The 13655-nt window shown below is 39.1% G+C and overlaps 1 protein-coding gene across 1 annotated transcript in view; it reads left to right on the top strand.

The window, feature by feature from the left end:
- LOC136863775 (uncharacterized) overlaps positions 1-13655 on the top strand; it is a 212789-nt gene that overhangs the window by 106621 nt on the left and 92513 nt on the right. Inside the window, exon 3 of the mRNA XM_067140128.2 lies at positions 1210-1404. Within this exon, the coding sequence (XP_066996229.2) occupies positions 1210-1404 (195 nt within the window). The remainder of the gene's footprint in view (positions 1-1209; positions 1405-13655) is intronic.

The raw sequence follows: 13655 nt of genomic DNA, 5'->3' as shown, positions 1-13655 counted from the left end.
TGGCCATCTTTACACTGATTGACATGAAATTTCGGCTAGCATCGTTCAATATTCCTGCCTGCAAGGTGACGTTATTGAAATATTGATATCACATTTCGTTAATGCTGCAATGCTATGGAACACGAAAGAACCTTCTGCGTGACGTCGCTTGACTTTGGCCGGTGTTCTGGAACAGCGCGAGCTTGCTTGCAGTTCCCACAATGCCTGTGCGCTCGGTGCAAGTTTTAAATGCTTACGGTCGGGTGTTAGCGAGTTCCTCTTAATAAATGAATGAAACGTGAATGCTCGTAGGGCATTCCCGTTTCAATACATTGAGTTCTTTTATACATTGTTTAGAAATTTCATAAATGTTATGTTACGTTGTAACTTCGACTGTCGGAATAATTGCATCCTCATATGTGGCTGCTTATGGACAACTATTTATGTGACAGAAATGGCTATAGTTCTATTTATTTAAAAACTTGATATCGCTTTCTCGGTGCTTATTATCGCACTGGACACGCGTTTCACATTCTTTGGTGTGCCTCTTGTTATTATTCACTTTGTTAAAAATCACCTATCACTATTTTAAACTAATCATAAGATGTTTAAGGTGAAAAAATTAAGTAGGTTACCTTGCATATCGAATGCCTGTCCCCATTGTGCATTCAGAAGTTGGGGTTCGATTGAACGTAAGCACGATGAGATAGTAATTCTTGAATTTTACTAATATTTTCTGTTTCAAGTCGATTAGTTTATTTTGTTTCATGTTATCCTACTGCATATCACTGGACAGAGTTGATAGTAAACTCAAGAAGTTTAAAATATTATGAGAACTATCACCATAAATAAATACCTCGTGATCCACCGCTGTACTGATTAATCAGTGGATTGCTATAAAAAACCAGTTGGAAAGTTGTATCTAATAACACATATACACTTAAAATTATAATGTTCTAACTCACTTGTAACATTAAAACAGTTATTCTTGATTCTTTCCTAGAAGTACTTAATTTCCAAACATTTAACGAGTACATATAAATACTACATTAACTTTGCTAAATATAGTTCAACACTGATTCTGTTTCATGTGACGATTCTAATTATTATAAGAGTACTAATATAATTTACTAATAGTCCGTTATAATAGTTTATATATCCTACTAAATGTTTGATGTGAAGGTTTCTTTCTTAAATCTAAGTTTTCTTGGATTTTGTTGGTGTAAACAGTTGAAGACGAGTGAGTCCCAGTTTTCGGTAACGCCGGCAGAGGAGCTGGAAGGAATGACGTCACAATCACCACTGCTGAGCTATGGCGCCTCTTCAGGAAGTATACAGAACCACACATCGAAAAGTGCAAACGGAAGTATTATTACGATGACCTTGAAAAACAACCATCTAATAGTTGAAACGGAGGAAAGAGGGGTGGGTATGCTTTCGATCAGTAGTTGTGATGCCGGAGTCTCTACGCTGAATAAATTACAGGTCACGCGTTACTAAGATTCTAAAGTTGATAGAGAAAAGTGGGCAGTACTGGTAAAGCATATTGCATTATCAGGGACATTCAATTATCTGTCACTCAATATCAGATACATCATATTGTCAAAAGTAATTTTCATAAGAGTTTGCCTAAAAGCAATATTTCTATTCAAAATTAACGTTGAAATCACAAAATATTTCTCCTTAGGTCTGTAATTAATCGTGAAAACTCCGACTTGAATTCGGACAGAGGCTCCGGTATCACAATTCACCGATTGCTCATTGTTAGCTTTACAGAGGGGACGGTTAATGCATATTAACTCTGTCTCATCACTTTCCTTTCATATCCCTTCTTAGTATTATATTTTCTCTTGTGTTGTTAGTTCGTTGTCTTCGTGTGTTTGTGTTTATGTGTTTTTATGTTCTTTATTCTCCAGTAGATACTACAGTAATTCATCCCTCCACACTGAGATCATAAAATATACTGTGAACACACATGCGGAGTGCAAGTCTCTTACGACTAAATAATCAACCTTATTTGTTAATTATTATGATGAATTCTTTCCATTATCAAAAATGCCAATATTCTCTTCTACGCTATACTTAAAAATCGAGCGCAAATTTCTATCAAATAAAATCTTGTGGCGTTTAAAACGTGTAGTTCGAGCTCTCCTGTAAATTTACATATACGCGCCCCTTATCTGACACTACAAAGGTAGAACTTGCAACATACTATGTACAGCCAAATGAGATCTCTGTTCACTTCGAGAACGCCCGCCTCCGTAGCTGCCGTCCTCGGGGGCCCGGGTTCGATTCCCGGTAGTGCGAGAACATTCAGAATAGCAGGAGGGCTGCTATTCGGTTGAAATGGTACCGGTACACGCAGCTCACCTCCATTGGGAGTGTGCCTACAAAGAGCTGCACCACCTCAGGATAAGGACAAACCTTACTTTAGTCCAGCTCCATGGCTAAATCGTTAGCGTGCTGGACTTTGGTCCGGGTTTGATTCCCGTTCGGGACTGGGTGTGTGTGACGTCCTCATCATTAGAATCATCATAGGTAGAGCCCCATTCTTATAGACGCACAGGTCGCCTAATCGGCATCAAATCGAAAGATCTGCACCAGGCCTCTTCGGAGGTCACGCGAAAAGAAAAAATCATCGAGAACTTAACAAGTTAACCTCACTATTAACACTTCAGTTATATTGATATGTAAACGGCATTCACATTCATTACGTCAGACGCAATGAATATTAACGTCATTGAGATTCGAGGAAAACGTAAAAGAGGATATATATTCGATCCAATAGACACATGCGACACAGAGAGTAGAACTCGACGGAGAGAAAAATTATCTGGTCGATTAGATTAGCAGTTTGCCTTGTTTACCTCTACGAGTGCTATGTGAGCCAATGCAGAGTTTCACTTAAGCCCTTATAACTACATTCAGTGTTGACATTTTTCGAAAAATCAAAAAAAACGTGAGGATATTAAACTTTTTTGCTAGGGGCTTTACGTCGCACCGACACAGATAGGTCTTATGGCGACGATGGGATAGGAAAGGCCTAGGAGTTGGAAGGAAGCGGCCGTGGCCTTCATTAAGGTACAGCCCAGCATTTGCCTGGTGTGAAAATGGGAAACCACGGAAAACCATCTTCAGGGCTGCCGATAGTGGGATTCGAACCTACTATCTCCCGGATGCGAGCTCACAGCCGCGCGCCTCTACGCGCACGGCCAACTCGCCCGGTGGGATATTAAACTAAGGAACACAATACAGACAGAATTATATAAATAAGTTAATTAGGCTAGGATTTGAATCAAAATGAAAACGAGTAAAGAATCAAGCGATTTTGGGCAGTTTTTCTGAATCTACATTTAGACCGGAAGTGATTTTCGAAATTTGTTTTTTATTCCGACAGAGCTATCCAAGACTTACAATTTGAAAACTTTCGGCACAACTGAGGAAATTGTTTAATTTCACGTTTTTCATAGTATGAGGACCCCTATTTTGTCTCCTAAGAAATGTGTTCAATATTAAAATAATAGATAGGCCTACCATCCGTGTATCCCTTCCTATCAGCTCATCAACCTTGAATTCATTGGGTTGGACTTATGGCTGGAGCCAGAGGCACACGATTATGCCTTTCCTTGTCGACCTCGACAACAGACTCGGACTCAGCAAAAATGTTTAACCAAGTCTTTGCCCTCATGACACTAAAGGAGTCCATCAGAACACTGACACACCATGGCAGAAAATGAAATCCCAACAACAAGAATACATTAGTCCAGGGGAATGCGTTTACGCTAAGCAGTTTTCTAGGTAACATTTATATGATTAAAATTTCCAGGTCACAGGTTCAAGTATGCGTGAGAATACATGTGGCATGGTGGTACATTAATAACCACTGCAGGCGCCACGATTTTGAATACAAGCATTTAAACGTGCATGCATTGTGTCGTACAGGTTCCGTATGTCATTTTATAGGATGGTGTTCCACGCTTGTTGCAGTTGGTCAGTCAAATCAGGAACTGTTAATGCTGGTATTGGATGACGCTGGATTTTCCGTCCCAAATGTCCCAAACGTGCTTAATGGGCGAAAGGTCTGGTGATCTTGTAGGCCACGGAAAATGGTCGATTCTCCATAGAGCATGTCAGGTGAGAGCAGCGGTATGAGGACGGGCGTTATTCTTGCTTGAATACTGCGAATGAATGGCAGCACAACCGGTTCAATCACCAGTCTAAATCCGCTGTCAAGGTTCTTCGAATAACGACGAGAGCGCTCCTGCTCTAAAAATAATCGCTACCCAGATCATAATTCCTGGTGTACGTCCAGTGCGTCGACACCGCAGACAGCTTGGTTTCAAGCGCTCACCTGGCCTCCTTCTTACCAACATACGGCGATCACTGGCACCAATAGAGAAACAGATGTCACCTGAGAAAGCAACAAATCTTCACTCCGCCTCCCAATGAACTCTAGCTTGATACCACTGGTCGTAGATAGCAGTGATTCGGAGTTAGAGGCATGAACACTACAGGACGTCTGGCTCGGAGCTGTCCCTCAAGTAATCGATTTGTTAGAGTTCGCTGTCACTCTGGTCACTCTGGAACGAACTGAGGCTGTAATGGTTGCTGCAGATGCAGTACGATCCACCACAGCCATGCGGCGAATACGGCGCTCTTCCCTCCCCGTAGTGTTCAGTGTGCGGCCGGAGCCCGGTCTTCTTGCGGCAGTGATCATTGTTGCCAACACCGATACACTGTAGATATATCCCTGCCAAGTCTTTCTGCAATATCAAGGAAATAACATCCACCTTCCCGTAGCCTTCGTACACGGCCTTGTTCGAACTCAGTAAGCTGCTGATACTGCCTTCAACACCAGAATGTGACTGTGGCGCTCCCGCGGCAATCCGTTCTCCTTATTGTGAGTGGGGGGCAAGTTGCGGTGTTATCCAGGTAGTTGAAGTGACTTTCTGCAACCAACATCTGAAGTTGAACAGAGGATCAAGGATTTGGACATACAAATTTGATACGATGCCCCAAGATTCATGTTTCTTGTTTATGTAAATACGTATGTAATTTGAGATATATATGTGTAGCTTATCGCCAAACGCTAAATAATAATAATAATAATAATAATAATAATAATAATAATAATAATAATAATAATAATAATAATAAAGACCCCGAATATTGTTAACGCTTCTGTGTCAGTTCCGAGTACCAAACGAAAGTGAATATCAGCTTCACTGCTGCAGTATACATCTACTTTACAACTGATGGAGCTAAGAGATGGCCCATGACAGGATTTCGAAGCTTATGATAAGTTTACAACAATTCAACCCTTTTCCAAACACATATTTGGTAGTTTAGTTTTTGTAGTGTTTATGTTCATGCCAAATATTGACTACCTTACGTTATGACAGTTTCATTGTAACTTGCTCGCAAGTGGAGAATATATTCAGTAATATATATACCAAACTTTTAGCCTTGTCCATAATATTCCTGAAGTTCTACAAGTCCAATTCTCCCAAGGGGACGAAATATGGGCCCCCTACCTTACCCTACTTAATGCCGAGGTTATGGAAAATTTAAGCCTTTACCTTCCTCTCTGCCAAGAACTTTCATGGCCTGTACAGATATGGCTTTACTTCGCTATTTTCACATGTTAACCCATTCAGGACGTTGTAAATCACGAATTTCTTTCATCGCTATTCATATTACATTTCCTGCGTACAAAAGTACTGTAGGCTATTAATTCAGAAATTCAATGTAGTACTGTGGATCTTTTTTTTTTGTTAGAGGCTTTACGTCGCACCTACACATATAGGTCTTATGGCGACGATGGGACAGCAAAGGGCTAGGAATTGGAAGGAAGAGGCCGATGCCTTAATTAAGGTACAGCCCCAGCATTTGCCTGGTGAGAAAATGGAAAACCACAGAAAACCATCTTCAAGGCTTCCGACAGTGTGATTCGAACCCACTCTCTCCCGGATGCAAGTTCACAGCTGCGCGCCCCTAACCGCACGGCCAACTCGCCTGGTATTCTGGATCCTTGTGATCACCTGTACTTCCAGACAGTTATCAAAACACTGGAACTGTACTTCAAATCTGATATCTGCTCATTGGCACAGGAATTTAAAAAGTATGTTTATATCACCTGTCAGCAGAGATTTGTGTTAACTTGCTGAGCTCAACAACGCCTTTCTCAGGTTAATCTCACTAAGAACACGTCAGTTAAATATGTTTGGGAATAATATTTACATTACATAATCAATGTAAAAGAAGAGGCGCCGATTTAGTAACTTTAAAAGGGAGGGAAAAACACCAAACCCCACGACACTTACGCCCTTGAAAGGGCGACCGCTGCTCAGACCGAAGACCTGCAGATTACGAGGGGCCGTGTGGTCAGCACGACGCATCCTCACGGCCGTTATTCCGTTATTCTAGGCTTTCGAGACCGGGGCCGCCATCTCACCGTCAGATAACTCCTCAATTCTAATCACGTAGACTGAGTGGACCTCGAACCAGCCCTCAGGTCGAGAAAAAATCCCTGAGCTGGCCAGGAATCGAACCCGGGGCCTCCGGGCGAGAGGCAGGCACGCTACCTCTACACCACGGGGCCAGCTTTAAAAGGGAAGAAACACAAACAAATCACTCTGGCTTACTAGGAGAAGAGACAAATTAACGAATCTGCAGTTCTGAAGTTAAGGTCTAGATTTCACTTTAAATATTGGATGTAACCTCTGGCAAATTTTCGCACCTGAAGCTCGTTCTGTATGGGTCATTCATACAACTAACCATAAAAATACATACAAAAACTGATTTTACGCGAGAAATCACAACTTGTATCAGATTTCTTAATTTATTGACAATTTGCACTTTTGTTAGTTTGCCAGAGCGTTTTGTTTGTGTTTCCTCCCTTTTAAAGTTACTAAATCGGCGCCCCTTCTTTTACCTTGATTAAGTAATGTAAATATTGTTCCCAAACGAATTTAACTGACATGTTCTTGGTGAGATTAGCCTGAGAAAAGTACTGTTCAGCTCAGTAAGTTAACACAAATCTCTGCTGACAGCTGATATAAACATGTACTGATCATTTATCTCCCGTTTTTGAATAATTGTTTTTATTTATTTATTTAGGATCAGCAATAGCATAACACCAAATTACAAAGCTCCGCAACATGAACAATAGTTATTAATCTAAAATAAAAATGTATAAAGAATTACAATGGACACAAATATACACAATATGAACTGTACAATCGCATATTTTACATAGTTACGTAAATAACGACATAAATAAAGAAAAATTCACTTAAATACATGAGAGGAGGCAGGAAAGAACCAGAAGGAAAATTAAGGTGAGTTATGTTAGAAATATCATGACAGAAGGAAGAATACGATCGGAACATATCTAAGCTCCTGTTGAGAAATAAGGTATTACATACGGATGGATTACGTATAGAGCTGGACCTTTCGATAACAGAAAGCCGGAAGTAAGGAATGTGGAAGAGGGTCTTCATTCTGGTACTACAGAAAATGACGTGAAGGGAGAGTAAGAAGACTAATTATGGTGACCTAAATTTACCATTAGCTGCTTTGTATAGCTACTTTAAGTCGGCTACTTTCCTCCGAGAAGAAAGAGTTATAGGGTTTAGTTTCCCAAGCAATCGGTTAGTGCTGAAATTGCGACAGATTTGGACCCTGGCTCTGACGATTGCATAGAAGAAAGATTGTACACGGTCAAAGGACCACAATGGGGACAACAGATTTGTGATAGCTGACGACTGTGTTCAGGGGAATTTGTTGTTTTTCTTTCTCTTTTTTAGTAACTTTTATGTTCACTTGCCTTATTTAATCACACCATACAATATTAAATCATTATAGTACTTATGAAAACTGTATTTCATGCTTAGTAATTTTGTCCCGATAGAATCGCATTCTGGCCCACTGTGCATCGTCAGTCTCAACATTTTTGTAGTACTCTGTATTATTAGTATTGTCGTTGTTGTTGTTGCTGTGGTTGTCGGGTCATCATAGACACCTGCCTAAAATACTTATCTGCGTGGTATCAGCCTGATAACTTGCGTTATTTTGCTGTGTGTCTGTAATAGAACTACAGTAAAATGGGCCTAAATAACTGAGTCTAAAACTGAGAGGTATCGTACAACATGAAAAAGGGGCACTATTCTACATTTTTCTAGAGAGAATGGCGAAATTCTTGGAGGAAAACTTACTGTACATTTCAGGTAATCACCAAAAGTATTTTTTTACGTCGCACCGACACAGGCAGCTCTTAAGAAGACGATTGGGTAGGAAAGGGCTAAGAGTGGGAAGAAAGCGACCGTCGCCTTAGTTAAGATACAGCCCAGCATTTCCCTGGTGTGAAAATGGGAAACCACAGATAATCATCTTCAGGGCTGCCACCGACAGTGAGGTTCGAAACCACTACCTCCGGAATACAAATTGAGAGCTACGTGACACAAACCGCATAGCCACTCCCTAGGTACGCCGAGGCCTGGGATCAAACCATTGGACTCTTCTCTTGTTTCCTATTCTCTTACACGTCCGGCGTCCTGTTCGCTTAGGTTACGCAAAATGTACGAACGGTGATCCTGACATTTTACAACTACGGTAGTACTCCACCAGAGCCCGAGGGGCTTTTAAACTGGAGGCGTGGTAGGCGACCACGAGACACTTAACTGAGTCCTAGCATTGCTTCAACTTACTAGGGCCAGGTCCGACACTTTCATTATCTCGTACCACCTCCCTTGGTCAACACTTATTCTCTTCCGAACCCGACGGTATTAGGTTTACGTCGCCTGCGGAGTCTGATTTTCACGCCCTCAGTGGTCCTTCTCTTTCTTTGGCCGATGCCTTCATTCTTCGAAGTGTCGGACCCCTTCCATATTTCCCTCTGATTACCGCTGATAGAGAATGGTTGCCCGGTTGTACTTCATGTTAATACAATCATCAACACCACCACTATGAACGCCTAAGTGTGTGTCGATGAGTGCATTATAGCTGCTGGGGTGACTACCTAACAGCAGTCGTATTCGTACGGCAGCCCTCAAGATGGTTTTCAGTGATTTCCCGTTTTCACACAAGGCAAATGCTGGAGATGGGCCTTAATTAAGACCACAGTTGTTTCCTTCCCTCTCCTAGCCCTGTCCTAGCTCATTATCGCCTTAAGATCTTCCTGCGTCGGTGTGACGTAAAACAAGTGGCAAAACGCATAAAATAATATAAATGGAAATACGTTCTCTCTCATTACTGTTAAAAGAGGATGGTTGCCCAGTCTTACTTCCTCTTAAAACAATATTCACTACCACCACCACCACTATGAACCCAGAAGTGTAAGTGCCAATGAGTGCATTATAGCTGTTAGAAGATCTATTTTAACTACGTACTTCCGACTGCATCCGACACAAAATATGAGTTATATCCGAAATTATTATTTAGTATAGAATACTGAATATTTGTACTTTATTCATAAGATCGACACGATTGGTATTGTTTGAACTGCCACACATCATTCTATGCTTCCTGTATATATATATATATACTCTCATATAGTTTTCGTGTGTCACTAGGTTCAAAAGCGGAAGCATACAAGTCCGTGATCAATCAATCACTATCAATCAGTCACTATTGATCTGCATTTCGGGCAGTCGCCCAGGTGGCAGATTAACTGTCTGTTGTTTTCGTAGTCTTTTCTTAAATGATTACAAAGAAATCGGAAATTTATTCAACATCTCCCTTGCTAAGTTATTCCAATCCCTAACTCCCCTTCTTACAAACGAATAATTGCCCCAATTTGTCCTCTTGCATTCCAACTTTATCTTCATATCTTCATATTGCGATCTTTCCAACTTTTAAAGACACCACTCAAACTTATTCGTCTACTGCTGTCATTCCACGCCATCTCTCCACTGACATCTCGGAACATACCACTTAGTCGAGCAACTCGTCTGCTTTCTCGCAAGTCTTCCCAGCCCAAACTTTGCAACATTTCTGTAACGCTACTCTTTTTTCGGAATCACCCAGAACAAATCGAGCTGCTTTTCTTTGAATTTTTTCTAGTTCTTGAATCAAGTAACCCTGGTGAGGGTCCCATACACTGGAACCAGTGACTTACATGCCATCTCGTTTACATCCTTGCTACAACCCCTAAATACCTTCATAACCATGTGCAGAGATCTGTACCCTTTATTTACAATCATATTTACGTGATTACCCCAATGCAGATCTTTTCTTATATTAAGACCTAGGTACTTGCAATGATCCCCAAAGGGAACTTTCACACCATCAACGCAGTAATTATAACTGAAAGGACTTTTCCTATTTGTGAAACTCACAACCCGACTTTTAACCCCGTTTATCATCATACCATTGCCTACTGTCCATCTCACAATATTATCGTGGTCAATCGAGGTGATCACGTACATGCTATTTTAAAATTTTTAAACTGATAAAAAGAACGGCAAAAACTGTGTATAAATGAGTGCTGGATCCGAAAGTGTTAATAGGCTGTTGTCATACGGATTTATTTTTGTCTGATATTGTATTAATGAAAAGTTCAAATCTTATCAAATAAGGTTTTTTTTTTTACTAGTAGTTGGTCTGACATATACTGTAAGTAGCCTCTGTCTGCATACACAACGTCTCCCAGTAGCACACGTAGTGCGTTAAAGGCCAGTAATGAAAGACGGTATCCAAAGTGCCCATTCTGATGTTTATGCTAATATACTCCAGCTTTAATGGAAACGCCGATAGTATGATCTGAAAACCACAATCATAAAGTCAAAAATCTATAATGAAAACACCTAAGAATGTTGGACTCGAAGCAGAAGATAAAAAATTATATTAGACAGACGATTTCAAGAGCTCAGGTTGTAAATTCTCCCTGGAACGACGTTGTAGTGAGAAAAATTAAACTAAAACGTAGCATAACTAATATAATGATTGGGACGATGACCTTCGATGTTAGGCCCCTTAAAACAACAAGCATCATCATCATTAATATACAGATTCCCCGGCAATGATCGACTGTATTTTAGAGCTATGTAGAAATATTAGGATAGCGATTGTCGCAAACTCCGTTGGGAAATTCTACTAAAAATGACCAAGTGTATTTCTTCCTTTGAAACCAAAATGTTGTTCGGTTATATGTTTAAAATTATAGTATGCATATAGGTCAGTGAGTTCCGAAGTTCAAGTAATCACTGCTTTAGTACATATATTTAACACCCATGAGTTTTAAACAGTATATTACAGCATAGCCAGTTTTAAATTCCTTTTATAAGGTATGTCTAATCGATACAATGATTTGTGTGGTTGCCTCCATATCTAATTTACTCATATTGTCCAATCCTGCAGTATGTCAGAGATCAGTTCATTAATTATGTTCACTGTTTCAGATTCATTAATTTACGGTAATGAAAGACTTTGTTTGCATGACATATTACAGTTATGAGCTGTTATTACACTTCTTTAAAGGTTCATTAGCATTGACAGGTGAATTACGGCTTCGTTAACGTGTTATGTTTTCAGTCTGCTATTAAACAGATACATTTTCATATTAATTTTGTATAAATGTATATATCTTTGAGCTTTTTTATAATATCAGTGTTTATTCTTGATTAAAAAGTTAGTATAGGTAAGTTTGTTTATTTACTTGTTTGCTCGTTTGTATGATATAATTTTGCACCTAGTTGTATTAACTTTATATTTCTTATTCTTGCAAGTATTAGTATAGAATATATATACTGTTAATTATGCTTTCAGTTCATCCGTAACCAGTGCTTCTTTTATTGTAGTTGAATTTGGTGTGTTAATTTGCCTTATATTAAATATCCTCATATGTAGTTTTTGTCTTGTTATAGAAGTCTTAGTGTTGTATGTATTGACGGAATCACTTCAAGTTAGCTTTTGTCAAGCATGTGTGTATGTTAAACTGTCATTGAGTTAGTCTTGCTAAGCCGGGTACCATTCAGTTTTCATACCTCACAATATAGTGATCCGATTTCTGGAATGAATGACGACTCATTAGTATGAATTTTATTTGTTGAAGTAGACGTAGTCAATTGCAGAACCAGAATCTCTAGTTGTATAATATTATGTGTATTGGTAAGTGGCAGAAAATCCTTTGTTGCTATAACGATCTAATATTTAATTTCTATTAATTTTATGCCATTCATTACAAATATCTCCCAGGTTGGGGGACATCACATTCCTGACATTTTTTGTTTAGATCGTATCCGATAAAACGTGCTTTCCAATGTTGAATTTTTCAAAATTGTAAAGACTGTTACTGATCAGGCGTATATACATTTCGATTCAGTTTACGATATGTCATGTTTCGTCAACTTTTTGTTAAGACTGGCTTTGAAATGTACAGTAATTAACGTATATTTAAATACAAATATAACATTCATGTACATTTGTACAAACTAATCAGGAAGGGTTACTTGTTTAGAGGGAGATTTGTTCCCCAATATTCTTAGTGATCCCTTCTTATTTTGTTCAGTCAGCTATGGAATTCGAGATTTGGATATCCAAAGCATGAAGTTTCTTAAGTAGGATGGCTCTGCCATATGAGCTACGCCAGACGGAGTTAATTTAGTCGACTTTATTTCCGGTGATACCTTTGCTAATAATTACTTGTGGCAAACTCCTCTCTCTTTTATTTTACCTATCCGATATCCCATGATCACCTCTTATTCTCTTCCAACTGCAACGATATTAGGTCTGTTGGGCATAGTGAATCATTAATATTTCCTCCTTTCATCGGCCTTCCCTTCTTTGCCCAATTCCTTCATGCTTAGAATGGTCAGATCCTCGTGACTTTGTTCTTCAGCTCCTTCTCCCACACGTTGATGCTGTGTTTTACTTTCTACTCGTCGGTGCCTATGACGATTAGATCATCACCTAACGCCAGTTCAGTTAGTAGCACTGGTAACTTGCAGTATACATAGTTACAAATACAATTTTAAATGGCAGATTTTATAGAACCGAATAATAGAAGTTAAAAACTGTGATATGGCATTTAGGCAAGATTTTAGTAAGTAAGTAAGTAAGTAAGTAAGTAAGTAAGTAATACCTTTATTTTCCCCCAGATCTATACAGACTTGCTTCTAATAGATCTTATTAGAAGAACATAGAACAAAATTTAAAAATAAAAGGTATAAATGCAGAATGTCTTCTTGATGCTGAAATGAGTTCCTCTCCATGTTTACTTCTTATTTATACCAAACAAGAAAAATAAAACAAAAATGATCACACTAACATCCTTTACACTCTAGCTATTGCCTATAAATTCAGCTTCCTTTAATTCTTTACACATCGTTTCCTGACTACGCCTAAAACTTACTTATATTCCCAGTGCTTTTCCGTTCTTTGACTATCAATCCTATGATTTTCTCATCGTTACCTGGCTGATTCATAACTTCCAACTGTTTTTCACTCATGTATTTTAATCTCTCCATTCGAGTTTCCTTACCCAATTTTAACAAATAAAAATCTTCTCTTGTTTCTCCACACAATATACATATCGTAGTGTCTTTCATTCTTATCCATCCGTTATGCTTACATATACCTATCAACCATCAAATCAGTTCCTTTATCTCAATCATATTCACATTTCCTACCCTTATATTAACTACTTGACTTCTTCTAATAAACATGGTTAGGGTTGG

This window comes from Anabrus simplex, chromosome 2 (assembly GCF_040414725.1).
Source record: "Anabrus simplex isolate iqAnaSimp1 chromosome 2, ASM4041472v1, whole genome shotgun sequence".
In the NCBI taxonomy this organism is placed as follows: Eukaryota; Metazoa; Arthropoda; class Insecta; order Orthoptera; family Tettigoniidae; genus Anabrus; species Anabrus simplex.
The sequence above is the reverse complement of the archived record's forward strand: the minus strand, read 5'-3'. Positions and strand labels throughout refer to the sequence as shown.